Source organism: Herpailurus yagouaroundi, unplaced genomic scaffold (genome assembly GCF_014898765.1).
Source record: "Herpailurus yagouaroundi ecotype Mexico unplaced genomic scaffold, PumYag 212, whole genome shotgun sequence".
NCBI classification, from domain to species: Eukaryota; Metazoa; Chordata; class Mammalia; order Carnivora; family Felidae; genus Herpailurus; species Herpailurus yagouaroundi.
Genome location: NW_024412443.1, coordinates 1714394 through 1739944, shown reverse-complemented (window position 1 = coordinate 1739944; position 25551 = coordinate 1714394). Strand labels below are relative to the sequence as shown.

Below are 25551 nucleotides of genomic sequence, written 5' to 3'. Positions count from 1 at the left end.
CTCGCACAGGTTGAGCAGCAGGCAGAGGCAGCTGACCACGTACATGACCAGCAGGAAGATGGTCTTCTCGGTGGGCCGAGACACGAAGCAGTCCACCACGTGCGGGCAGGGCTGGCGGCTGCACGGGAAGAAAGGCCGCACCTCGAAGCCGTACAACAGGTACTGGCCCACCAGGAAGGCCACCTCGAAGGCAGCCCGCGCCACCAGCTGGGCCACATACACGCGCATCAGGCCCTCGCGCTGGATGCGCCGCCGCCCGTCGTGTTGCCGGGCGGGACCCGGGGACCCCGCCGCCTTGGCGTCTCCGCCTGCGCCCTTGGCCGCGCCCGCGTCCTCGGCCTCGGCCTCCTCGCCCAGGCCTTCGGGCGCCCCCGACTCCTCGTCCTCCTCGCCCAGGCCCCCCAGCATGGGCTCCTCCTCGCCCAGGCCGGCGGAGTCGGGCCAGCCGGGGTGGGGCGGCAGGGGCAGCGGCAGGGGCGCGCGGGTCGGACGGCGGCGGGGCGCGCGGCGGCGTTCCTCCTCGGAGGCGCGGGCCAGGCGGTGCACGGCGTAGCCCAGGTACATGACGGAGGGCGTGGAGATGACGACGATCTGGAAGACCCAGAAGCGCACGTGGGACAGGGGCGCGAACGCGTCGTAGCACACGTTGTCGCAGCCCGGCTGGCGCGTGTTGCACGTGAACTTGGTCTGCTCGTCCGAGTAGATGGACTCGCCGCCCACGGCCGTGAGCACGATGCGGAAGACCACCAGCACCGTGAGCCACACTTTGCCCACGAACGTGGAGTGGTTGTGGATCTCCTCCAGCAGTCGCGTCAGGAAACTCCAGCTCATGTTGGTCATAGGGGCGGGGGGTGGGACCTGCGGAGCGGGAGCAGAGCTCAACCTCAGGGGGAGACGGACCGTCGGCCAGGAGGGGCGCACGCAGGTGGGGGGGGGGGGGGGGCGGGGGGGGAGGGGGGGGGGGCGCACCGGGGGCCCGCGGCGGGGCCCCTCCCCCGCCCCCCCCGGGGCGCCGGCCCCCCCCCCCCCCCCCCACCCCCGTCCTGGCCACATCCTGGGAATGGATACCAGGAGAAGCCAGGGCCTCCGTGAGCAGAACTGGGCACCAGCCAGCCTGCAGCAGCACCAGCGCCCAAGATAGCCCAGCGCCTTATAAGCCGCGCCCGTCCCCCAGTTCTGGGGACCCCACCCACCCCAGGCCCTGAGAGCCACAGGGCCATGGGGCCAAAAGGGAAACCAAGGGCCGCCCCACTCAGGGTCAGCTCAGATCCATGGCCCTCACCGCACCCAGGCAGCGCGCAGGTCATTGGAGAGGGTCTCATGGAGTCCTGTTCCCAGCATCCCGGAGGCCTCCAGGATCTGGGCTCCTCAGCTCCCTCCCCCCCCCCCCCACTGGCCCTCATCCCCCAGACCCACCCCCTGGAGCCCCATGGCCGCCCAGAACCATGTCCCAGTCTCCCCCAACAGTGCACCCCTCCCCCCTCCCTCCTCCACACCCTGCTTCCTCCGTCTGTACAGGGGACCCCCATCCACTTCCTGCCCCCCCCCCAAGGGACCTGCTGGCCCCAGGCTGCTGCCCAGCCCTCTGGGCTGTTTTTCTCTCTAGTCCCGACACTACCCTGCCCTCTGCTGTCTCCTGGCCCAGACATCCCCTCGGGGAAGACAAGTGAGGCCAGGCATCTGTCCAGGACCGACTGGTCCGTGAGGCACACAGACACCAGGGCATCTGTGACACTTGGAGACAGCCGCGGGGCCACTCACCACTGTCCCAGACCAGTGCCCCCTTGCAGATCGGCTGATCCCTGGGTGGGCCCCTGCCGGGGAAGAGAAGGCCACTGCGTTCACCTCCCTGCGCCTCCAGGAAGGGGGGAGGGGCTACAGCCTCCCACCGCCCACCCTACCTCCTTCACTACCAAGGCCAGTACCTGCTGCTGAGTAGTTTGGGGACAGGAGACCCCAGGGTGCCTAATGCTTCTGGTCTCCTCCCTCTGGAATGGGCATGGGAGGCAGCGTGGGCAGGTGTGGGATGGCGCAGCAGAGGCAGGCGGGCAGGGGCTCCGGGGAAGCTCCACTTTATGCAGCTGGGGCCTCTCCCCGTGGGTGGGGGCAGGAAGAGGGGGCAGCCTGGGTTCCTGGGGAAGTGACCCTCTTTCCTCACATCTGTGCGCAGCGCCCCTCAGAGCCACACAGGCACACGCGCTTCTCAAATGCACAGCCACACATGCACTCGGACACACATGTGCATACAGCAGGGCACATGGACCCACAGACACACGTGCATGCTTGTGTGTGCACATACTTATAAGCAAATGCACAGAGGTTTGGGGCACCTGGGTGGCTGAGTCAGTAGAGTATCTCTTGATTTCCGCTCAGTTCATGATCTCACAGTTCGTGAGTTTGAGCCCTGTTCTGCCATGACAGCATGGAGCCTGCTTTGAATGCTCTCTCTCCTCTCTCTCTCTCTCTCTCTCTCTCTCTCTCTCTCTCTCTCTCTCCTCTGTCTCCCTCTCTCTCTGCTCCTCCCCTTCTCTCTCAAAAGAAATAAACTTAAAACCCAAATGTACAGAGGTTCACTCAGATATTTGTACAAGCACTAGGCGTGCACATTCACATCTGCACACAATTATAAACAAACACACTGGTGCACATGCACACACACTCTCAGGTACACAGACATGCACACCCAGCCCTCCGAGGCTGCCTTCTCCAACCCCCATCTAAGGCAGTGACTCGTGGGCCCCCCCCCCCCCCCCCAGTTCGTTCTAACCTCAACTCTTCCAGTATATGTCCCTGCCCCGGACCACATCACCGGAGGCTGACACCCACAGCCCCACCCCGCAAGAACCCAGGAAAGGGGTGGCAGAGGGGCCTCCACCTCTTCTCTTCCTGCCAGGAGGGTGCCCCAGAAGTGGAAAGAGGAAGAGCCCTTGGTGTGTGGTATTTAACAACCAGCTCTAGGCGTGTGGGGGAACCTCACTGTAGGGTGTGCCAATTCCCGGGTGTATGTGTGCCCACCACGCCCATGACCGAGCAGAGGGGCCTGCATGGGGGACTCTTGGACTAGCTCTAACTCTGCACTGGGGCAGACCCTGCGGGAGGTGTGAGGAACGGCGCAATGCCCTGGGGGGCAAGCCCACAGGGTCAGAGCCCCAGAGATGAGATTTGCCCTGGAGAGAGGGCACATCAGAGCCAGGCCCTCCAGACCCTCAGCTCAGGAGAGAATCGGGCCAGCAGGAGCTGTAGGGAGCAAGGCTCCTCTCCTCCATCCCCTGCGCACTGGGGGAGGCAGGCTGCTTTTGGGAGGGTGGCAGAGACTCACAGGCAGCACCCATCAGATTTAGGGTTCTCACTGCTTGGGGGTTGTAGACTGGCGGAGGGGGGGTGCTGGAATGTCCCATGTGGTCGTGGGTTAGCGTGGGAGACCTGGTTGTGAACCCGTGTTAGCTGAACATGACACAGATGGCTCCCTAGAGAATGTCACCGGCACGAGTGTGCACAGGGTTTGTACACACGCGTATTCCCTTGCCTATCAACTGACAGGGTGGAGATGCGCAAACATCCATAGCAGCAAACACACGCACCACAGTCCCACTCTCCATAAAAGACGCTGTGCTCCTGGAGAAGCGACCAGTGCCAGGTTGGGGACAAGAAAGGTGCCAGGGCACGTGCTTGGGCGGGAGAGCAAAGAGCCGATGAGTTGGGGTGTGCACGCCCACGCACGCACTGACTCGCAAAGCACGCACACGCGCACGCCCCATGCCCACAAGCACAAGCCCACGCAATGACACGCGCACACTGACGCACAAAGTATGCATGTGACCACGCCCACGCACCGATGCCCACAAACATGTACGTGCGCACGCCCACGCGCGCACTGATGCGCAAAGCACGCACACGCGTGCGCCCCGGTGCCCACAAGCGGGAGCCCATGCACCGACACGCGCACACCGACGCACAAAGCACGCATGTGAGCATGCCTGCGCGCACACTCATGCCCACAAGCACGCACATGCTCACGTACGCGCCCACACATGAGTTCACAGCCACGCACACACACGCGCACACGTACACAGTGAGGGAGCTGGCAGCACGTCGCAGGAGCGCCGTGTGTCGGAAGCTGCACCTATCTGGGTGATAGCGGAATAAGGCAGTATTACAGATTGGACTCGAGCGTCTAAACTAGACTATAAAATAAGTGTGAGTCCGTACTGATATAAACGACTAAACGAATTAAAGTGGAAGAGAAGGGAGTTCTACACAGTTTATGCAACCCATGCCACACGGCTCCCCACTCCTCGGCAGGGCCCTTCCAGAGAGCCGGCACCGCAAGAAGGGACGGACAGTGGACGTTGGCCCAAGTCCCCACCCCAGTGAGAGGCCGGTTTGTAGCACACGTGTAGATGCCCTGGTGTTCCGCAGAAAGCACCCAGGTAATGGAGAGACAACAGGAAACAGTTGTAGAGGCGGCTACAGATACCTGACATCAACACAGTCAGGGGTGTGATCACAAGGGAACTGAGGGCTGGACCCGGCAGCGTGGACAAGGAGACCTGATGGCCACGAGCCACTGAGACCCTGGGGGCACGCTCAGGAGACAAATACCACCCGAGACCTTAAGGAGACCCTAAGAGATGACTAAATGTCACATGAGACCCTGCAGAAAAGTACATGCCAGGAGGGACCATGGGGGTGACCCTCAGGAGACAACCACGTGCCTGAGACCCTCAGGAGATGACCAGATATCAACCACGTGCCTGAGACCCTGGGGTGGACCTTTGGGAGATGACCACATGCCTGAGACTCTGGGGGGGGGGGGGGTTGGAGCTCAGGAGACGATCACATGCCTCCTGAGACCCTGAGCGGGGGGACCCTCGGGAGACGACCATATGCCTGAGACCCTGGGAGAGGGCCCTTGGGAGATGACCAGATGCCTCCTGAGATCCTGGGGGAGGGCCCACGGGTGACGATCACATGCCTCCTGAGACCCAGGGGGGGGACCTTTGGGAGACGACCAGATGCCTCCTGAGACCCTGCGGGGACGCTTGGGAGTCGACCAAATACCTCCCGAGACCCGGGATGGGGACCCTTGGGAGACGACCAGATACCTCCTGAGACCCTGCAAGGACCTTTGGGAGACGACCAGATGCCTCCTAAGACCCTGGAGGGACCTTTGGGAGACTACAGGATGCCTCCTGAGACCCTGCGGGGATGCTTGGGAGACAACCACATACCTCCCGAGACCGTGAGGGGACCTTTGGGAGATGACCAGATGCCTCCTGAGACCCTGCGGGGACGCTTGGGAGATGACCACATACCTCCCGAGACCCTGAAGGGACCTTTGGGAGATGACCAGATGCCTCCTGAGACCCTGCCGGTGGACCTTTGGGAGACGACCACATACCTCCCGAAACCCTGGGGGGACCCTTGGGAGATGACCAGATGCCTCCTGAGACCCTGGGGGTGGACCTTTGGGAGATGACCAGATGACTCTTGAGACCCTGTGGGGACGCTTGGGAGATGACCATATACCTCCTGAGACCCTGGGAGGACCCTTGGGAGATGACCAGATGCTCCTAAGACCCTGGGGGGACCCTTGGGAGATGACCAGATGCTCCTGAGACCCTGGGGGGACCCTTGGGAGACGACCAGATGCTTCCTGAGACCCTGTGGGGATGCTTGGGAGACGACCACATACCTCTCGAGACCCTGGAGGGACCCTTGGGAGACGACCACATGCCTCCTGAGACCCTGGGGGGACCTTTGGGAGACTCAGGATGCCTCCTGAGACCCTGCGGGGATGCTCGGGAGATGACCACATACCTCCTGAGACCCTGGGAAGACCCTTGGGAGATGACCAGATGCTTCCTGAGACCCTGCGGGGATGCTTGGGAGACGACCACATACCTCCCGAAACCCTGGGGGGACCCTTGAGAAACAATCACATGTCCCTGGGGGACTGGAGGAGCTGGAGGGCAAATGCTCTGGTGCCCCTGGTGGACTCCAGGGCAGAAGAAGGACACAGAGAAAGAACGTGGACTTATGTTCATGACAGGGTAGTGACAGTGGTAGTGACACCGGTGCACTGATGAGAGGCTGTAAAATAACCACACTGCAGTACCTTCCTGCCCCATCAGTGGGAGCCCCCTTTCCCGGTGTGCCCCCCGCCCCACCTCTGGCAGGTATGTCTCTGAAGGCTGCAGGCAGGGAACAGGACCTTGGCTGATGGCTTCCTAGGGCTGCAGGCCCAGAGAGGACCCTGACCCTAAGGAGGGGTGACCACCTGGGGGGGGGTGTAGGGGTGCTGGTTTGCAGGGGCCTTTGCTCAGATTAGATGCCTCAGAGCAGGTGTGGGTGGGATCGCACTCAGCGGGATCCATCAGCAAGTGTTCGGGCTGGGTGTCAGGATCTGGGAGGGGACAGCAGTGGGGCTGGGGGAAGGGAGGACTTCGGAAGGAGGCTGGTGGGCTCTGCACTTCAAGCTCCTGTCACCCCTGGGTCTGGACAAAGGTCCTGGGAGTGGAGGGGGTGTGCAAGGGGCTGAGGGCCAGGGCCTGCCCAGCCACTTCCTTCCCATCCCTGACCCAGCTTCCTCCCAGGAGCCCCCTCTCAGGGCAGGCGGGGCTTCCTCCCACTGAGGTGGGGCTGCCAGCACCCCCCCACCCCCCCGCTGGAATGCTCAGCTGAGAATCACTGAATATGCAGTGGGACTCTTCCCTGGGGACCTTGGGGCTCCAGAGCCTAGCCCCTTCCTAAGCATGCCCAGCCCTGGGTGGCCCCTTGTTCATGTGACCACCTGCACGGCCCTGAATGCGTTAGCTCAGAGCCCAGGGCCTCACCCAGCCGTGGGACTCACCCAAGGTCTCCCCTTGTCTGCTCTGTGGTTGTTCCACGGGGTTCTGTCCTGCATGTCCCTCCCTGGGCCCCTGGACCAGTGTCCTCGATGCCCCAGTCAGGTTCCACCTGGACCACCTGGCCCAGAGGAAACTGCATACCCCTAGGCTGCCGAGTCCCCAAACCTGTGACCCTCTGCCACATTCATCTGCCCCCTACAGCTCCCAAGGGTACCACAACCTCCCCGTCAGTGTGGACACTGGTCAGCCCCCAGGCTCCTCTCTGTCTCCCCTCACCAGGCCCTTCCCCAGGCTCCCCACCTCTGTCTCCCCTCCCCAGCCCCTCACCCAGGTGCCTCCTGTCTCCCTTCCTTGCTATCCCCTAGGTTCCCCTCTCCCTCCCCTCTCCAGCCCCCAGAGGTGCTACCTTCATGCCCCGTCCTGTTCCTCACTCCACCTATAGGTTCCACCCCCACAGCCCACCCTTGGGGTCACAGGCCCACAGGACTGGGTCCCAGGGAGCCCTGTGCACTCAGAATGAAGCCCCCACCCTCACAGGGTCCTAGGGCCTTCCTGATGCCCTCCTATCCAACTCAGCGCTAGCCCACATGCAGATGTCCACACGTGTTCACAGGTGCACACACAAGCGTTAGCACACTCACCCACCTCACCCTCTGCTCACACACACAAGCCCCTCCTCCAGACCCACCACATGGGTGCTCAGCAGAGGCAGGATGCACTGGGGGAGCTTGGCCAGGCTGACGACAGCCCTCCTCTGCGGCCACAGTGCCTCCCCTCACCCCGCCCCCCCGCCCCCCCCCCCCGGCCACACTCCCCGCTCAGGACCCAGGGCCCCTCTGATTAGTTTCCCCTGCAACCCAGGAAGGGAGGGGTCCTCGTCCCACAGGGGCTGTGTCTGGGGAGTGAGTCATGGTGATTCTGGGGCCACCACTGCGGAGAGGCCCGGAGAGAGCCCTGGGCATGGGGAGCCGGCCAGGACCTCAAGGGCACCCCACTCTGGGACCCTCCAGACCTTCCCAGGCACCGCCGACAAGGGCAGGAGGCCACGCTCCCTCTACAGCCAGGTGGGTACCTCCACTTCCCTTCCCCCCTCTTCCCAGCTCCTGCCACCCTTCCCAGGTCCTGGACACCCCCTGCAGACCCTCCTGTACAGACCCCATGCCCTACACCATCGCTGCACCCACCTGCCCTCTCCGGATAAGCTTGCCACAGGCCTGGGCCACTCCTGGCCTGGCATCCTGCCCAGGCCACCCGCCCTCTCCCCCATTCTCCCCTGGGCCGCCCAGACGACTCACTCACGACATCTCTGGCACACTGGGGGCTGCTTCTGGAGAACAGGGGTCTGGTCTGCCCTCGGTGACCCCTGGGGCCCCTGACGCCTAGCAGGCACCCGTGAGGACTTGTGGGAAAGAGGCCCCAGGCCAGGTCAGGAACGGTGTGCTGGGTGGACAGGTATACCCACCCGGGTGTGTCTGCCTCCCCAGCCTTCCTGAGCAGACTGAGGCCCAAGGCCCAGCCTCTGGACACACTGCAGCTGCCTGGCTGGCGTGGGCCAGTGGGACCAGCGCCCTGAGGAGCCCCAGCTGCTGGGGAATGTCCGAAGAGCACCCCTTCCCTTCCTGCTCAGCAGCTAGCCTGCACAGCCCCTGGGGCTTCAGGTTCCCCCACCACAACGGAGGGCGGGCCCTGTCGGGAGAAGCGAGCCTGGGCCCACAGACAGGGTGCCTGATGCTTTGCACCAGAGGGCTGCCCACACCTGGGCCCCTGGGCAGTGCCCTACCTTTTCCAGGCCAGGAAATGTGAGTCCCTGAGCTCTTCCACCTGCCAGCCGGCCGGACACTGGCCCTCCCAGGGCATGTGCCTGGACGAGTCGTGGGCCCGACCCAGAGCCACCTCTCACCACCAAGCACAATGTGGGGGGAGGGCCTTCAAGGGCTCCATTGTTCCCCCCAAGGCCTGGGGTCTGAATCCCCGATTGTCCCTGGGGCTGGACAGGGCCCAGAAAGGGAAGGGGCCTCCCCTACTTGCCCCCCCCTTCCTCTGCACATCAGCCTGGCCCCGCCTCACCTGCCTTCAGGCCTGGGGTGGGGGTGTCCAGTAGCCCTCGGATTCAGGCCAGGCCCCCACCTGCCCTTCTCTCTGCACCTGGGCTTTGGGACAGAGTCCAGCCTCCCTGTCCACTCCCTGCCACCTCAAGTCTGTGTCCATTGTCTGGGTCCCACCACAGAAGCGTGGCATAGGCACGGACAAGGGCTAGGGGACAACAGCTCTCCTGCCCAGCACGGCAAAGCCACAGCAGCCCTGACTCGAGAAGGGTGGCTTCTACAGGTGTCTTGTGAGACTCCGGGAATCTGGGAACCCCAACAGGAGCCCCCAGGGGTCCTCCCTGTGCTGGCCTTTCTGGGCCCAGCGGACCACGCACGAGGTGGAGGGGAGCCCTAGGCCCAAACAGGCCCCCAGGATGCAGGGTTCTAGCTCCCTCCTGCATCAGATCCTGGGCCACCACTGCAGCCCAGCTCAGGAACCAGGACAGGAGGGGCTCAGGCAGGAAGAGCCCCAGGTCCTACTGCCCACAGCCTCAGGGCACCTCCACCAGGCAATGCTCTCCAGTGGCCTTATCTACTCCATGAGGGCCCCACCCAGCGCCCAAGACTGACCTCCCTGACCTAGGGGAGGGGCAAAGGAAGCCCCAGGGAGGCAGTGCACAGGGAAGCTGGGGGTGGGCTGCCCAGAGCAGCAGACACCAGAAAGAACTGAACCACTAGCCTCCTGCACTGAGGGGGCAGCCAGGAGTCGGGGTCTGTGATGGACAGCATGGTCCAGTCCCCAACACCCTGGCTTGAAGATGGCAACCCACAGGCTCAGGGACACGGTTACACAGCAGTTTTTATTAGGACATGGGCCTGGCTCCCATAGGAGGGGGAAAGGGGAGGCCAGGGTCCCCCAGACACAGCAGTCTGGGGGGAGGAGGTGCTGGCTGATGTGAGCGGAGTCCCCATCAGGGAGGACACAACTGGCAGTCCCTCTCAGGAGTGGCTGGTCCTTTGGGCCTTCTTGATTTCCTGCCACAGGGAGAGAAGGGCATCAGGAGGGCCCAGGGGATAGGCCACATCGTCTGTCCCAGCCCCTCTCCCTGCGTGCACTACAGACAAGTCCTGACCCTGCAGAGCCCACCTCGGACAGTGCCTCCTCCAGGGCCTGATAGGCCTTGTCCAGGTTGTCATTGATGATGATCAGGTCGAACAGGCCCTGCTCCTTGCCTGGGGAGGGGGGAAGAGGGAGGGCAGGGTCATCTCTGGTGACCAGGGACCCTGGGGGTCTCCCTGGTGGGTGAGGAGCCTGGGGGGATGGCAGGTGGCCAGTGCCCACACTCACAGCTCTCCATGTCAACACGAGCAGCAGCCAGCCGCTTAGCCAGGCTCTCCTCAGTCTCTGTGTTCCGCTGCCGCAGCCGCTGCTCCTGAGGCACAGGGGAGGGTCAGGGTGTCTGGGCAGGCCCTGCCCCCAGCCCCGCCCCCCCACCCCAGCCCAGGCCCACCCCCCACCAGGACGTCCAGCGAGGGCGGCTGCACAAAGATGTAGATGGGCCGCAGATCGGTCTTCTTGATGTTACGCACGCCTTGCAGGTCCACGTCCAGCACGCAGATGCGGTTCATGGCCTGCACAGCCCGCACCGCTGCTTTGCTGGAGGACAGAGTGGGGAGGACAGAGGGGTGGCAAATGCTCAGTGGGGCTTCTGGGGCTCAGCAGCCCCTCATGGCCTCAAGGAGCCTCAGCAGGGCATGGGCCTGGCCGGACATGAGTGCAGAAACCTACCAGGACCCCTGCACCTCCTCCACCTTTCTGGAAGTACACGTGTGCTGGGCCCTCTGCTGGGCTGAGGGTGGCTGTGGGAAGTGGCAGGAGGGCTCACTGCACAGCCCCAGGGCACCAGGCACCCACCCAACACAGCCCCACTGTCCTGTCCAGCTGTACCTAGAGCCTAGGATGGAGCAAGATGGGTCTCATAGGGTCTCTGGCTCACCCTTGCCAGCGGCTCACGAACAGGATGTGCACACAGGCTGATGTAGGCCTCTCAGCCGGGTGGGAAGAGCTGGCAGAGAAGTATTGGGGACTGGGGGGCACCCCCATGCCAGCCCACTGCTGGGAGAGCAAGCTGAGTACAGCCTGTGGTCCTAGAAGACCCAGATTGCTGGAGTCCTCATTGAGCGCCAGTCCCTAGAGGGGCCTGCGGACCTCACCATGGCTTGGCCAGGTGGACAGAGGTGGCTGGGAGGAGGGGCCTGCAGAGCTCGACCCCTGGCTGGGCTGGGGACCTGACTCCCAACTGCCCAAACGACCCTCAGAGGTCCTGTCCAGCTGAAGGCAGAGCCCCTGGGAGGGTGTGGAGGTGCCAAGTGTGGCCCACCTGGTCCCGTACAGGTTCCCCGAGAACTCCGCGTGCTCAATGAAGTCACCAGCCGCAATGTCCCGCTGCATCATCTCCCTGGTCACAAAATAGTAATCTGCAAGGAGGGGCTATCTGAGCCTTGCCCATGGCCAGACCACCAGGGGCTTGGGCACCAAGTGTGGCCAGGACCAGCATCTCCGGTGTACCCATCCGCCCCACACGAAGGGGCTGTTCTAGGCGCTGAGCAGAACACACACATGACATCGAGGAGAGCCTGGAAACCACTGGCTTCCAAAGGAAGGCTAGAGGGAGCCTGGACACTGCTGGCCTCAGAAGGGGGGCCTGGACACTGCCAGCCTCGGGAAGGGGGGCCCGGACACTGATGGCCTGGGCAGGGGGCCTGGACACTACCAACCTGAGCAGGGGGGCCTGGACACTGCTGACCTGAGCAGGGGGGCCTGGACACTGCCAGCCTGGGCAGGGGGGCCTAGACACTGCCGGCCTGGGCAGGGGGGCCTGGACACTGCCGACCTGGACAGGGGATCCTGGACACTACCGGCCTGGACAGGGGAGGTTCAGGGGACTCCCATGATCCTACTAAGACACAGAAGATACCTGCAGTATCAGAGGGACCCTGATGGTACACAACTGTGATGTCTACATCAATCAGAGGACCATGTGTGGAGTGGCATGTGTGTCAAGACTGGTGCCTTCAGGGACCTTATGCAGAGATTGAGGCCCCCACCCCATCTCTTCCTGGGTGCCAGCATGCTGCCTGCCCACCCTGTGCGGGGGTCCATCTCTCAGATGAGACAGACGCCAAGGGGTGAGCTCACCTTTCCCATTCTCTTCTCCAGGCCGTGGGTCCCTCGTGGTGTCTAGGAACAAACACCTATGACCAATCTGGGAACCTGGTGCCCCTACACCCATGCATGGCCTTCTCTGCAGGGCCTGGCTCAGCCCACGAGTGGGTGTGGGGGCCCCAGGTAAGGGGGTACAGTGTGGGGCTCTGGGTGGTGTGGGGCTCCCCCACAGGTGGGTGTGGGGGCCCCAGGTCAGGGAGTGCAGTGTGGGGCTCCCCCACAGGTGGGTCAGGAGGTGGCCTGGTCCTACCCCCAGCATCCCTGAAACCCTCCTGCCCCCTGCCCCTGCAACCCAGGCCTCACGGGACACGCTGAAGCCGAAGATGCTGCCGTGTTCCTGCAGGAGTCTCTTCAGCAGGGTGCTCTTCCCCGCCCCCGATGGTCCACTCAGGACTACAGGCCTTGGTCCTGACATTCCTGTGGGTGAGGGAGAGGGGATCAGCGAGGCCTGAGGGATGTACCCAGAACTGGAAGTGGGCGGGGTGGCTGGTGCCCCCGCTACCCTGTGTGAAGTCAGCCAGGGACTGGGATGGAGCTGGACTTGGAACCCAGCGCCAACCTAGCTGTGCCTCACCCGGGGCTAGCTGGTGTCACACACATCAGCCACAGATGTGAGTTCCCTGGCCATGCAGTCCTGGACTTTGGAGCCTGGGAGGGTCCCCATCCCTGTGTCTCCAGGCACCACACCCAAGACAGCCTCGGTCAGTAAGCAGCACCTGAGCCCTGTTCTGGAAGCTTCCAGTGGGACGTGGGAACCCAAGGGACCACAGCTTCCTCACCCCTCCGATGCTTGGGCAGGTGGACCACCCCTAGCACTTGGCTCAAGACAGGGAGCGGGGGGGGGGGGGGAGCTCCAGATGACAGCCGCCCAGCTCTGCGCCCACCCGACCACCCCCAGCATGCCCAGCAGGACCCACCTCCTGGTGGGATGCAGACTCAGGGACCAGCCTGGGGTGGTTCCAGAAGAGCCCGCAGGGGGTGGTAATCCCTGCTCGCTCCCCACTCTCTGAGCACTAAATCCCTCCCAAGGCAGCCAGCCCCGCCCACTGAGCACAGGAAAAGGCCACTCCTCAACTCACCCACCCAGACACCTCATGCTTAGGACACGTGAGCAGGGCCAGGTGCAGACTTGGGGGCTGGGGCACCCCTGGCGCACAGGGGCACCCAGGGGGACTTGTGCTGGCTGGTGCAGCTCCCTCCTCTGCCAGCCCCTGCAGGGCTCCATCTGGGGGCCCCCAAGGTGGCTGGCAGACTCCCCTTGGCTGCCCTGTATCCCAGCCAGGGCGGCCTGTCCGCAGGTCCCTGGGCGGGCCCCGATCTCCTAATCCTCGATGTAGGCCAACACAGTAATCTGGCTAAAGCACCGCTATTCTGAGACCACCTCACCTTATGGACAAGCCCTGAGGAGGATGGGGGGGAAAGGGACCCTCTGCTGGAGACACAACAGGCAGGGACCTGGAAGAAGCCGTCAACACACTGATGAGCATCGCCTTCAGGTGACGCCTCTTCCAGGTGTCCTTCCCAGCAAGGATCCCACTGGACCCCCAAGTGAACTCTGGTGGTCCTGCCTTCCTGCCCACAGGCCCAGGCCCACTGCAGCTGCCCTCTCCTTGGCAGGACAGCCCTGGGTGTGTCTGGGGATGGGAGTGGAGGGAGGGGTCTGTCCGTCCCACACCTGGCCCTGGCCCTCCACCTAGGTCTTCCTGGGAGCCTGTGGTGTGTTGGTGCTTTGGGAACACGAGTTCCTCTGGGCAGGGAGGCCCAGAGGGGACACAGGGTGGTGGTCAGGGAGCTGTGCAGGAGGATGCCCAGATCCTGCTCACAGTAGCACATGTATGGGGAACCTGTGGACCCATCTCGGAGTGTTCCCCCTAGGGATTCTCCACCACGGACCTCATGAGGCAGGTGCCTCTGCCCCAGGATGCCCCCTCCCCCACACACCTGCAAGCACCCTGCAGCCCCCAGCGGTAAACTCCCCGGTGGTGCCAGCCCTGCAGCTCCGACATCCCAGGACTGCAAACGCACCAGGAGAGACACGTCTTCAGTGAGGGCCAGACTGCACACATGGAAGTGCCACACGGTCTTACTCACCACCCCACCCTCCACCCTGTCCCAGGTGTGTGTGGCCCAGAGCCCCACCCTCCAGGCCTCCTCCCCGTCGGCCGGAATTGGCCGCCATGCCATGGGCAGCAGATGCACACTCAGGGTGGGCTGAAGGCAAGAGCGGCCTGCCTGGCTCTGAAGCAATGCCACGCCCTGCCAGCCTCCCCCAGCAGGGGCATCCTCCTGGGCCCCACCTGACCCTCAAGCCCAGCCTCCAGACCTCCCTGTTGCCCTCCCTCAAGGGCTAAAACCCTGACAGTGTGGGGTGGGAACACTGTCTGGCCAGCCATGGCCATGCTGCAGGGGTGGGGTCTGGCCAGCCAAGAGCACTAAGTCCTTCCTGACGTGGGGCCCACGGAGCTGAGCTCCCTCACCCCAACACAGGCCACTACCTGGGCCCCATGTCCAGTGGCCATGGTGGCACAGTCCTGACAGAAGCCACCTTTGACAGGAGCACACCCAGCTGGGATGGGACTGGAGGCCCCAAGGCCCCAGCTACATTCAAGTGTGTCCTCTTGTGAAGGAGGTTGCCCAAGTGGATCTGGACCAAAAGGGCTGGTCATACCTGTCCCCAAAAAGGCTGCATGGGCAGGGCTGTGTGTGGGGTACAACCAAGCCAAGAGGCCCTGAGAAACCGCATAGCTCTCAGGATACCCACAAAGTGGCTGATGTCTTCTTCCCCACTTCCAGTCCCCAGTGGGGTAGGACCACTCCCTCCTTGAGAGGAAGCTGGGCTGTCTGACACTGTGCAGGACTCTGGCACCTGGCCAGGGCCTGGGGCATAAGAACTAGAGAGCAGGAAGGAGCCCAGGCCCTCCAAGGGGAGGGACCATCCTTCTCCTAGAGACTGGGGTCTTGTCCTTGCACTCCTAATCGTTATCAGGACGCCCCCTTCCTTCCTGCTCCTCTTTCCATAGTCTGGATCTTCTTTCTTGGCAACACAACACTCAGCAAAAAGCAGAAGCCAACTGTTCACTTCTTTAAAAAAAAAAAAAAAAAAAGGAAAATGGGCGTGGCCAAAAAAGAAACCTATGGAGAGTCTTAACCTTCAGAACTGCCAGAACCTGATACCTCTTAACTGCTGCCCCACTGGCTCCAGCCAAAGATGAAGCACCCATACAATGTGTTCCCAGGACTGAAGAAAGCCCCACCTGGGCTGTGAGCGGGCCTGCTGTGTGCAGCTGACGTGGGAGGTTCCCACAAGGGGGCAGCACGGGGCACACTCAGCCATCGGTGGTGAGATAGGAAAGCACATGCATCCCAGGCCCCTCCTGGGGATGAAGGCCAGGGTCCCCCCCACCCCCACCCCCGGGGTCCCTCACGACCAGCCCATGGTCCAGGATATGTAAGACTGACAGAAGAGTGTCCACAAGTCCGCGCTTGGGAGGTGTGCTGCCCAGGAGCCTTGTAGGGGACTCACACAGCTACATCTTGGCCTGTGTCCTCCCCGCCCCATGGGCCCTACCCTGTGGGCCCTACCCCACACTGGCCACTAACACCTCAGCTCCCAGCTGCCCTTCCTTCCCGTGGAACAATGACGTGGCTTGCCTCCCTGCTCCTCCCCAAACCAGCACCCCCAATGACCTAGGCTCACTCCCTCTCCTGTTCCCAAAGTAGCGTCTAATCACACCACACGCGCAATTTCCAGCAGCCCAGACTAAAGCGTCGGGTACTGACGGAAGCTGAGCTCCACCTAGGACGCCCATAAGCCACAAAGGTTTGCCACCAACTCCCTGCTCCGCACAGCCTCGGGGCGCTGGACCCTGGGGGCAGGTCAGGAACCCGCAGCAATCCCGGGGGGCGGGGGGGGGGAGGTGCGGGAGACCTCCGAGGGGCCAGCTCCATCTGTCCAGGACCCCCCTGGGTTTGCCCTCGGAGGAGGGAGCTGAAGCACAAAGAGCCAAACTACCAGGAGAGTTTCCCTTCTTGAGCCCAGGGAAGACTGTGGGGGCTTTGCGTGGCGGCCACAGACGGGCCTTCAGAACCCTCTTCTCCCAGAGTCTCCGGCTGTGCTGTGCGGCCCACCTTGGGGAGGGGTGTCAGGCTGTTCCCCCTCTCTGCCCCTCCGCATGCAGCAGGGTCCACAACGGCATCCAGCGTGAGGTCCTCAGGCCGCGGGGGATTTACAAGCTGTCTGGAGCTTCACGAGCCAGGAGAATCCCCTCCTACATTTTGAGAACTAACACAGGGAACCAGCTTTTAATTCCTCTACACAAGAGCAGCAGCTGCCAGAAGCACCTGCGCTGCGCGGAAACGCGCGCGCGTACGCGAGAAGGGCGGCCCGTAACAGGGGCCGAGATACATTCATGGACAAGCACACTGCCCTGCTCTGCTCGCGGGGACCGCGGCCGGCCAGCCCTGGGGCGGCCCGCAGGGGCCCCAGGGCACGACCCCGCGTGCTCAACCCCCGAGTCTCCGCGACAGCGGCGTCACCAGTGCGACGGGAGGGCTGACCGCGAACGGCCCCCGATCCAGCCCCGCGGCCTGCGCGCGCCCCGACGTTCGCCCGCCCGCTGCTCACCGTCCGAGGGGACCCGGCCCAAGGCGGCCGCCGCCAGCCCGGCCAGCGGGCGTCGCAGCATGAGGGGCCGCCTCCACCGCCCGCCTGCGGGGCTACGTCAGCGCCGCGCCGGCCCGCCTCCGTCCGTAGCGACCTACGTCACGGCGCCGAGCCTGCCCGCTGGCGCCCGCGGAGGTTAACGTCACTGAGCATCGCCGGGCCGTGTCAGTACGTAATAGTACGGCGCCGGCCTCGCCCCGCCCCTCGTACGTGTCGTCAGCGCCGCGAGACGCGACGCCTGCGCAGGACGGCGCGTTGGGTTAGCCCAGAGTGTGTGCGCTGTACCTGCGGTCGCCTTCGTTCCCCAGTGGCCGGCGGAAGCCCGGACGCTGGGAGTCGAGGTTGCTCCGGTGAGCAGGGCAGGGTGGTGCCGGAAAGGCGCGGGCGTCGCGGGGTGGCAAGGACTTTCCCCGAGGGAGGGTCCGAGCCCCGCCGCCGGCCCTCGAGGGCGACAGAGCGTCGCCGGGCCGCCCCCCATCCGCTTGGATAGTTCGTTTTCCCGCGAAGTGGCTTCCTGAGGCGGTGGGAGGCCTGCAGATACCCTTGCCCATCAGGTAGGGGACCCCACAGCAGAGCTGCGCATCTCGGCCGGGAGGTCTCTCTGCCAGGGATCTGAGTGTCCGACATCCCAGGCAGGGGTTGGGCTGTCAAACTCCTGGCTTGTCGTGCACGGATCTCTGCACCGACGGTTTCCTGGGGGTCAGGGCTCAGGGACAGTAGTTCCAGGTCTCGGCTCTCCTTTTATAATCCCGACATCGCGGGGTGTCCTGAGAAGTAGGTGACCTTGGGAACCAGGGAAACCCCCAAGGTGCATCCTCAGAATGGCTTCCCTGCGTCTGTAACCCACTACCGAGAGTCTGGGCCCTGCCATAGACTTACGGACTCAGGCTTGGGAGGTAGGACCTGGGCATCCGGAGTTCAGGAACCCCACCCCCCACCCCCACCCCCACCCCCACGGATGATGCTAATGGTAAGTCAGGGCTGAGAGCCTGACGGTTTACTGGGAGGGACTGGCAGAAACCCGGTGATAACTTCCCTGTTGTAGACGTCCTTAGGTCTGTGGTTTCTTCCTGGCTGGGATTTGATGGTTAGGTGGGAAACCTTGTCTTTTAAAAAACTCTCAAGGGGCGCCTGGGTGGCTCAGTCAGTTGACCATCTGAGTCTTGATTTCAGCTCAAGTCATGATCCTAGGGTTGTGGGTTTGAGCTCTGTGTCTATTCTCTCTCTGTTTAAGGTTCTCTCTCTCTCTGCTCCTTTCCCCTATCTCTCTCTGAAATAAAAACCTAAGACATAAATAACTAGTCAATCAGTGTTTTTTCTTCTTGTCCAGCAGGTTGCACACCAGGCCAGTGGCTGATCCTGAGCCTCCATGTACCACAGGGGCCCCCCGGGAAGAATGGCCACCATGGGCAGTCTGCTTGGGTAAGCAGGGACTTCCAGGCCCCTAGGGACTGCTGTCATGGGGCCGCCTAGCCAGCGTGTTTATCTGAAGAGTATGTACAAGTACATACAGATGATATGGTAGGTGTCAAGGGCAGAACAGAAGCGACTTGTGAGCACTTAGCAGCAAACACATGGTGGTGGTGGTGACTTTCCTATTCAGATCGCACAGCCCAGCCTGACTCTGGGTCCTTCCCACTGCTCCCACTGGAACTGTGTCCTCATCTGCCCTTCCCCTGATGTCGTGTTCTCTCCCTGATGAGAAGTATGGTGTGATCACAGTGTTGCCACAGAGCTAAAGGAGAGCAGGGTCCTAGTCGGTTCTGTGGCATCTAGGGAGAGGGATGGGGCACCGGAAGCTGCGGGTAGTGTGAAGCTAGGTAAGGGACTCCAGTGCAGCGTTCCCAAGAAAGTTCATGTTAGAAACGCTGTTACCGTGAGGGAACACCCAACATCCCTTCCAGCCCTTCTGGAAGCCTCCCCAGTCCACCAACCCAGGGTCCTCCGAGGTGACTGTGTCCTGTCCACCATCTGCATGACTGATGGCGGGGACTGGCTTTCTGTTGCCATACTGAGTGCCCAGTGACTTAACGGCAGATGCAGTGTGGTTCTTGCCCTGATAACAGCAGTCTTGGGGAGGAGATGTACCCTCGGCCCGAGGGCTTGCTGGGAAAGCTGGGTGTGGTAGGAGCTCCACACAAGGCAGGTGGCACTGTGCCAGGCTGTGAGGTTGCAGGACACGCGGTCAGCCTGCCTTGTGGAAGGGGCAGGCCTGAGAGCTGAAAGACACCCCCACCTGCAGAGTACGGGGTCTCCGTGGAGCCGATGTGGGGACCAGGTGGGAGGTGTGGGCTGGATGGGGCTGCTCATGCAGCGAGAGCCTTGGCAAAGTCAGGTGGGGAGCTACTGGGATGCCTGCCTGCCATGGGCGTGTGAAAGAACACTGGGCAGACAGGGCCACCTCTGGCATACAAGACATTTCAGGGAGTTCTCGAACTCTGCTGTCGGTCAGGTGCCCTCATCCTCAGACCCGGGCTAGAGCCGAGTTTGCAGGAAGGGTAGACTGGAGTAGACCTTGGGGGTCATGCGGCCCAGCAGAGTGGGGTGACTGGGGCTTTCCTTGTCCTGTCACTCGAGAGCACACGCCCTGCTGTACGGAGGGAGGCCGAGTATCTGCCACACTCAGAAGCCAGGTGGGCTCTGGGTATCTCAGTCCACTTGTGCTGCCCCAGCAGCAGGCCACGGGGGCTGGGAGTGGGGAAGCTGGAAGTCTGAGCTCAGGGTTCTGTGGAGGCCTGTCTTCCTGGTTCCAAGTCCTCACAGCAGTGTTCCGGTCTCTTGCCTTATAGGGGCACCGGTCCCACTGTGAGGGCCCTTGTGACCTCCTCTCACCCTAACCACCTCTGAGAGGCCCCACTTCCAACAGCACATCATGGGAGTCGGGGCTTCAGTGTCAGAATCCGGGGGAGACACGAAGGTCCGGGCCACAGCACTAGGTCTCTGTTCCCCTGGAAGTCTGGTTCCTGCCCGATGCTGGCGTCCAGTGCCTGAACTGTACAGCCAGTCCTCACCAGGGATGGTGCCTGAAGCCCACTGGGGTCTGCGCTGCCGACCTCTGCCTTCACACCTCTGAAAGCCTCGTGATCTTGCCCAGCTGCTATGACCATGCCCTGTTCTGGTGCAGGTCACTGTGTGCACCCTCGGGAGCTGGACAGCTGGGCCCTGTGGGTACTCCAGTCCCCGCACCAGCCACTGACCCATGCACATGCACGTCTGTGTCTATAGCCTACTGCGGCAGCACGTGCTGATGGGGGCTGCCCCTGCGTGTCGCCACCTGCACCTGTCCTCCCAGATCGCTGACAGTAACAGGGCCTCACTCACTCGCGTGCGCCGGCAAGCCTATGCGCGCCTCTACCCTGTGCTCCTGATCAAGCAGGATGGCTCCACCATCCACATCCGCTATCGGGAGCCACGGCGAATGCTTGAGGTGGGTCTCCCTCCCCTGTACTCCCTGGGGTGTGGGTCCTGGCAGGCTTGGCCATAGCAGCTGCTCCTGCAGGAGCTGTGGCCTCAGCACCCATGGCAGCCTAATGGGTGAGGGGAGACGGGGGCCATGAGGAGAGGGAGGAGGGAGAGTGGACTTAGCTTCATGCGTCAGGACCAGAGAGCAGCCCTGAGCTGCGTGTCTGACCAGCATCAGTCTTGGGAAAACAACTGAGAGCTTTGAAGGCAGACAAACCTAGTGAAATGTGAAAACCTGAACCACACAGTGGAGGACAAGGTGAAGCAGAGACAGGGACAAGGCTCTGGGCCCTCTGACCGAGCCCCTCCCCACAGATGCCCGTGGATCTGGACGCCCTGTCCCCAGAGGAGAGGAGGACCCGGTTCCGGAAACGCATGGCCCAGCTCACAGAGCAAAAGCAGCAGGAGCCAGAGCTGGGTGACGACTTTGATGTGGAGCGGTACAAGCAGTTTTGGACCAAAAAGTGACTGTGCCTGGAAGCTGGCCGGGTTGGGGACACCGTGGGTGGGGAGGGTGAGCCTTTAAACATAGTGTGTTCACAAAGCCGCCTCTGCCTTGCCTATCCTTCTGGTGTGTGCGTGTCTGGCTTAGGGGTCTCTGTGGCCACAGGGTCGGGTGAGAACTGCAGAGTCAGCCCTCGGGGCCTGGAGCCCCCTCCCCCCCTGCACTGCCTTTCAGCAGGGCACCACAGGCTCTCCTGGCGGGAGTGTGGCAGCCACAGGGGTGGAAGTGGGTGGAAGGAGCAGGGTGTCTGGGATCCCTGCTGGTGGCTGGCCCACCCTGCCCAGCACTGAGGCGCTCTTTGCCATACCCAATGCCAACAGGAGGTGCCATCGGCCCTGTTGTGGACTGACTCTGCTTGCAGCCCCGCCCGGTGCAGCTACAACAGACCAGCCTTCTGTGGTTGACTGCTACTTTTCCCTCTTGTGGTGGGTGTCACCTTGGTCAGGCTTTTGCAAGACTGGAGGCTCAAGTCCTAACCTTTCCAAGTGCAGCTGGCCCAGCCCCAGCCTCGGGCTGCCCTTGGGTGTTGACTGTGGGGCGCTGCCTGACAGATGGTGGGGAAGGTGTTCCCGGCATGACTGGAGAGGGGTGCTGGCGTCTGATTGTGGCTCCCAGAGAGGGATGCAGGGCTAAGCACCCACCTTTGGACTCCTGAGTCCCCACTGGTCCACTGAGCACATTGGCCCTGAACAGGTTTACAGGGACATGCACCGCCCCTGCACCTGTGCCTGCCCTCCAGCTCCCTGCTTGTGAGATGCCCAGTGGCTTTGTCTGATCCCAAGGTAGCCAGGACGTTTCTGAAGATGGCAAGGCACTTTACCTGAAGTGGGGTCACAATGATGGATGCAGGAGATTTGTAGCCAAAAGGCAAGGGTGGGTGTTGGTGATGAGAAATTACTAAGAGGAATCACCCAGGTAGGGAGCGTTCTGGCAGATGCCACCTAATGGAATCATTGCTGAAGGCAGGCTTGGCAGCAGCCCCACATCTGCATGGGATCCTGCTGAGATACTGAGGCGGGGGGAGGGGCGGGGAGGAGGCGGGCCTGGGCAAGGTGACCAGGGGTCATGGGATCCTGCTGGTACTGAGGGCAGGGGTCTGGGCAAGCCGGACCGGAGGCCCAAGGCCTGGCTGGAGAGCTCTGGAGACCTGAGCAGTCTGGTCAAGCAGAGAACTCCATCCACGCTACAACCTTCGAGGACCCAGGGACTTCCTATACACGGACCCCCAACTCCCTACCTCCGCAAGTACCACCCCCCCTTCCAGGCCCATTTGGGGACTTCAGACTTTGTGCTGACGGCTTCCAGTGTCCAGACCCTGGTGGCTGACCCTGCCTGGCCAACCACAGGCGGCCCCCGTGGCCCACGCGCTCCCCAGAGGAGCCTGCGGTGTCAGACCGGCGCTCTACGCTCCCGCGCTGGAGCCCCCACGGGGCAACCCCCGGCCCAGGGGAGGCGTCGGCTCTCCGGGCCACACGTGGGGAAGCCCAGACTCCAAGACGACTTAGCGGCAGTGCACGACGCCGCAGGGGTGCCTAGGAAGCTTCCTCCGGATCCGAGCCGCTTCGAGCCGCCCCCTTCCGGGACTGCTGATCCAGGGGGCGAGCCTGGACCGCCAGGAGCCTAGGTGCGCGCTTGGAGACCCCCCACCCCACCCCGATCTCCGGGGGCGCCGGTCGGGGGTTCCCAGGGGCCGCCCCTCTCCCAGCGCAGCCCTGGACCCCGGCGTCAGCCGCCCAATGTGGCTCCTAACAACAGCTGTTGTGCCAGCGGTACGCTCAGGACCAGGCCCAGCGCCGTGGACCGCTCCTTCCCCAGGGCGGGGCGCAGGCGCGCTGAACGAACGCCAGGGGAAGTGGAGCAGTGAGCCGTGCGCAAGCGTGCCAAACATTGGCGCGGGAGAGGAAGCAGTGCGCATGCGCGCGTGGCCCTGCGAAGCCAGCGCGGGTGTGACGTTCAGGCACGCGACGCGGGAGCGGGCGCCGGCGGCGGCGGCGCCGCCCGGGGCGGCGAGGCCGGGGCTTCGGACGGCCGGAAACCATGTTCGGCTCCAGCCGGGGCGGTGTGCGCGGCGGGCAGGACCAGTTCAGCTGGGAGGATGTGAAGACCGACAAGCAGAGAGAGAACTACCTGGGTCAGCGCGGTGCCAGGCCCGGGGCTGGGGGGTGCGTGTGCGGGGGACGAGGGGGCGCGAGGAGCGCGGGAGCTGCACGGGCCGCGGGGGCGGGGAGCGACGGTGCCGCGCAAACCCCGCGGGCCGAGCCCTCGGCGCTGCATTTCCACAGGCAACTCGCTGATGGCCCCTGTGGGCCGCTGGCAGAAGGGCCGCGACCTCACCTGGTACGCCAAGGGTCGGGCGGACGGCGCGGGACTGAGCCGGGAGGAGGAGCTGGCGGCCGTGAGGCAGGCAGAGCAGGAGGCGCTCATGGCGGCGCTGTGAGTGAACCCCGCGGGGTTGGGGGAGCTCCGGGTGGGGGGGCGCGGCGGGGACGGAGGAGCAGGGGTCCAGGCGAGGCCGGCCGCTCCCTGAAGCTCGCGCGCGCCACCCCCGCAGAGGTTACAAGAACGTGCGGAAGCAGCCCACCGGCCTGAGCAAGGAGGTGAGGGGATCCTCCTGGGGGGCGGGGGCGAGACGGGGCAGGGCCGCGAGCTTCCTGCCGCAAGCACCCTCTGGCCCTCCGCGCAGGACTTTGTCGAGGTGTGTAAGCGGGAAGGAGGGGACCACGAGGAGAAGGGAGTGGACCGGCTGCTGGGCCTGGGGAGCTCCAGGTGTGTTGCGAGGGGGGTGGACTCTGCCCAAGTTGCCCAAATGGAAGTGCGACCTGATTAGGGAGGCCGGGGCGTTCTCACCAGGGGGGCTTATCACCCGCGTTCCCGCAGTGGCTCCGCAGGCCGAGTGGCGTTGTCCCGAGAAGACAAGGAGGCCGCCAAGCTGGGGCTCTCCGTGTTCACGGTAAGTGCCCATAACACCCGGGGATCCCGCGGTTCAGGGTCAGGGGCTGGCCGTCTCTGCTCGTGGGGCACTCCCGTTCCCCGGTCCGGGAAACCGGAGCTGGTCCTCCCCGTTGGCATCCCGGGGCGCCTCCCACGCCCCCCCCCCCCCCAAAGTGGCCTCCCACCGCAGCACCATCGCGTGGACAGTGGCCGGCTGGCGTCCTCTCCGGCCTCCTCCAGGAAGAAGCCTAGGTCTGAGGACGAGAAGGCGGAGCCGGGGTAAGGGCCGCCCCCCAGCTCCCAGGGAGAGGGTGGGGCTGCACATGACTCCTGGTTCTCTTAGTGGCGCGGCTGCAGGCTGCCTTTGGGTTAGTGCCCTTCCCAGCTCTGTCCCTTCTTCCCTCAGGGGCCTGGGTCACCATTGCCTGCTGGGGTCTCTGGAGGGAGGCGCTCAGGTGGAAGGGCGAGCCCCTGCGCTCTGCTGGTGCCCTGCATAGGGGGTGTGGGGGTTGTCACCTATCGGGGCATACGTGGTGGGGTGGGGGCCAAGTGGCATTTGCCGCAAGGGACTGTCCCTCGAGCTGCCTGTACCTGCCGCTACTTAGCGGTAGGAGGGTGGTCGGTACCCGGTGCGACCCTCTCACCGCCCAGCACTGTGTGCCCTGCCCCTCCCTGCAGCCCCGAGGGCCACAGGAAAAGCAGAAAAGAGAAAAAAAAGAAGAAAAAGAAGAAGCACAAGAAAGAGAAGAAGAAAGAGAAGGCACACAGGAGCAGGGGGACTTCCCCACTGCCCCCAGCTCCTGCTGGGTAGGTGTGCCTCTGCTTTGGGGCAGCCTGGCAGGTGGGGTAGGCAGGGCAGCCTCACACCCACCCACCGGGTTTCGGTTTCTGGGTCTCCCCAGGCCCGGGCGTCGCAGGCGCGAGTCGGACTCCAGCTCCTCCTCACCCAGCTGTAAGAGGCAGCGGCGTGGCCACCACAGTGACTGAAGCCAGACCTGCTGACAGTTTCCAGCCTCCAGCAGACCCCCTCCCCGCCCCCCCTGCAGGGGCCCTGGCCCCAGAGACAGCCCCTGGCGGGAGGGCAGGGGGCATAGCCTGGGGAGCCCCCGTGCGGCTTTGGGGTGGCCAAGTACAGCTACTTCTATTTTTCTTTAATTCACTCTTTGTACTTAAATAAAGTTATTTTAAGGGGAAAGTATTTCACACTCAAGGGTAGGTTGTCACATGTTCCAGTAGAAGGGGGCAGGGGAGAACATGACGGTGTTGGGTTCCAGTAAGACCAGCCAGAGACCCTGGTGGGCCTGTCCCTGGGCAGTGATGTCAGATGTACCAGGAGACCTGGGTCACATCTCACCCTGGGCGACAGGCTGGACATGTAGATCATGAGGCTGAAGACTTGCACCTGGAGTCTCCCCCACCCCACTCCAGGTGCCAAGGGACCTGCCCCCTGGACTCCTTGGAGAGGGGGGCAAAGTGGGACACTAGCTCCCTCCCCCAGGCCTCCCCTCCTCTGCAGGGAGGGGACCTCTTACAACCCAGAAGAGTGAGCACAGGACCCAGGCTGGATCCCTAATAAGGACATATGCATCTTTTGCTTCGGATTTGAAAATTAATCAAACTAAAGAAAATTATGTCTGTCTAACCCTGGCCCTGGCTTTTCAACCTGTTAGTGGGGGGAAGGGCCAGACTGGGCATCCCCAGGGCAAGGGAGCCTGGACTCCAGCCAGTCCATAGTCACAGCCGGCTGGGGAGTCCGGGCACTCAGGATTCAAGGATGGCCTACATGGCAGCAACACAGAGCTTGGCCAAGGTTTCCTGCCCTCCATCCCCTCAACAGGTCAGGTGATATGGGCTAGAGCAGCCCCCCCCCCCCCCCCAAGTCCCCA

At 63.4% G+C, this 25551-nt stretch overlaps 4 protein-coding genes and 1 long non-coding RNA gene across 9 annotated transcripts in view; 3 read left to right on the top strand and 2 right to left on the bottom strand.

Annotated features, from left to right (window-relative positions):
- GJC2 (gap junction protein gamma 2) overlaps positions 1 to 8754 on the bottom strand; it is an 11368-nt gene extending 2614 nt beyond the window's left edge. Inside the window, exons 1-2 of the mRNA XM_040454382.1 lie at positions 8632 to 8754; positions 6 to 858 (exon numbers count right to left, since the gene is read on the bottom strand). Coding sequence (XP_040310316.1) covers positions 6 to 840 — 835 coding nt within the window. The 5' untranslated portion in view covers positions 841 to 858; positions 8632 to 8754. The remainder of the gene's footprint in view (positions 1 to 5; positions 859 to 8631) is intronic.
- Positions 8755 to 9719: 965 nt separating this feature from the next.
- Positions 9720 to 16862, bottom strand: GUK1 (guanylate kinase 1). Of its 3 annotated transcripts, XM_040454410.1 has the most exons (9): positions 16729 to 16862; positions 16233 to 16386; positions 12408 to 12521; positions 12078 to 12119; positions 11260 to 11356; positions 10397 to 10535; positions 10227 to 10311; positions 10026 to 10111; positions 9720 to 9913 (listed from the first exon to the last, which is right to left on the bottom strand). In XM_040454410.1, exons 2-9 carry the CDS (start codon positions 16276 to 16278, stop codon positions 9878 to 9880), a joined length of 645 nt encoding a protein of 214 aa, XP_040310344.1. In that variant the 5' UTR covers positions 16279 to 16386; positions 16729 to 16862; the 3' UTR covers positions 9720 to 9877. The 3 variants fall into 3 exon arrangements, with proteins under 3 accessions (XP_040310344.1, XP_040310343.1, XP_040310345.1); XM_040454409.1 differs by lacking the exon at positions 16233 to 16386 and having other exon boundaries at positions 16729 to 16855; XM_040454411.1 differs by lacking the exons at positions 16233 to 16386; positions 16729 to 16862 and adding an exon at positions 16068 to 16221.
- A 106-nt stretch (positions 16863 to 16968) lies between these two features.
- MRPL55 (mitochondrial ribosomal protein L55) lies at positions 16969 to 20778 on the top strand. 3 transcript variants are annotated; one of them, XM_040454414.1, is made up of 4 exons: positions 16969 to 17117; positions 18101 to 18189; positions 19993 to 20194; positions 20545 to 20778. In XM_040454414.1, exons 2-4 carry the CDS (start codon positions 18137 to 18139, stop codon positions 20695 to 20697), a joined length of 408 nt encoding a protein of 135 aa, XP_040310348.1. In that variant the 5' UTR covers positions 16969 to 17117; positions 18101 to 18136; the 3' UTR covers positions 20698 to 20778. The 3 variants fall into 3 exon arrangements, with proteins under 3 accessions (XP_040310348.1, XP_040310350.1, XP_040310347.1); XM_040454416.1 differs by having other exon boundaries at positions 18098 to 18189; XM_040454413.1 differs by lacking the exon at positions 16969 to 17117 and having other exon boundaries at positions 18175 to 18288.
- A 1896-nt stretch (positions 20779 to 22674) lies between these two features.
- On the top strand, positions 22675 to 24652 carry CUNH1orf35 (chromosome unknown C1orf35 homolog). The gene is made up of 8 exons (XM_040454381.1): positions 22675 to 22865; positions 23017 to 23167; positions 23286 to 23331; positions 23418 to 23500; positions 23612 to 23684; positions 23856 to 23944; positions 24344 to 24472; positions 24568 to 24652. The coding sequence occupies exons 1-8, from the start codon at positions 22772 to 22774 to the stop codon at positions 24650 to 24652; spliced, it is 750 nt and encodes a 249-aa protein (XP_040310315.1). The 5' UTR covers positions 22675 to 22771.
- On the top strand, positions 24425 to 25307 carry LOC121016690 (uncharacterized). Its single transcript, XR_005784405.1, has 2 exons — positions 24425 to 24472; positions 24568 to 25307. It is a non-coding gene; the product is annotated as an uncharacterized LOC121016690 (long non-coding RNA).
- Positions 25308 to 25551: the final 244 nt, after the last annotated feature.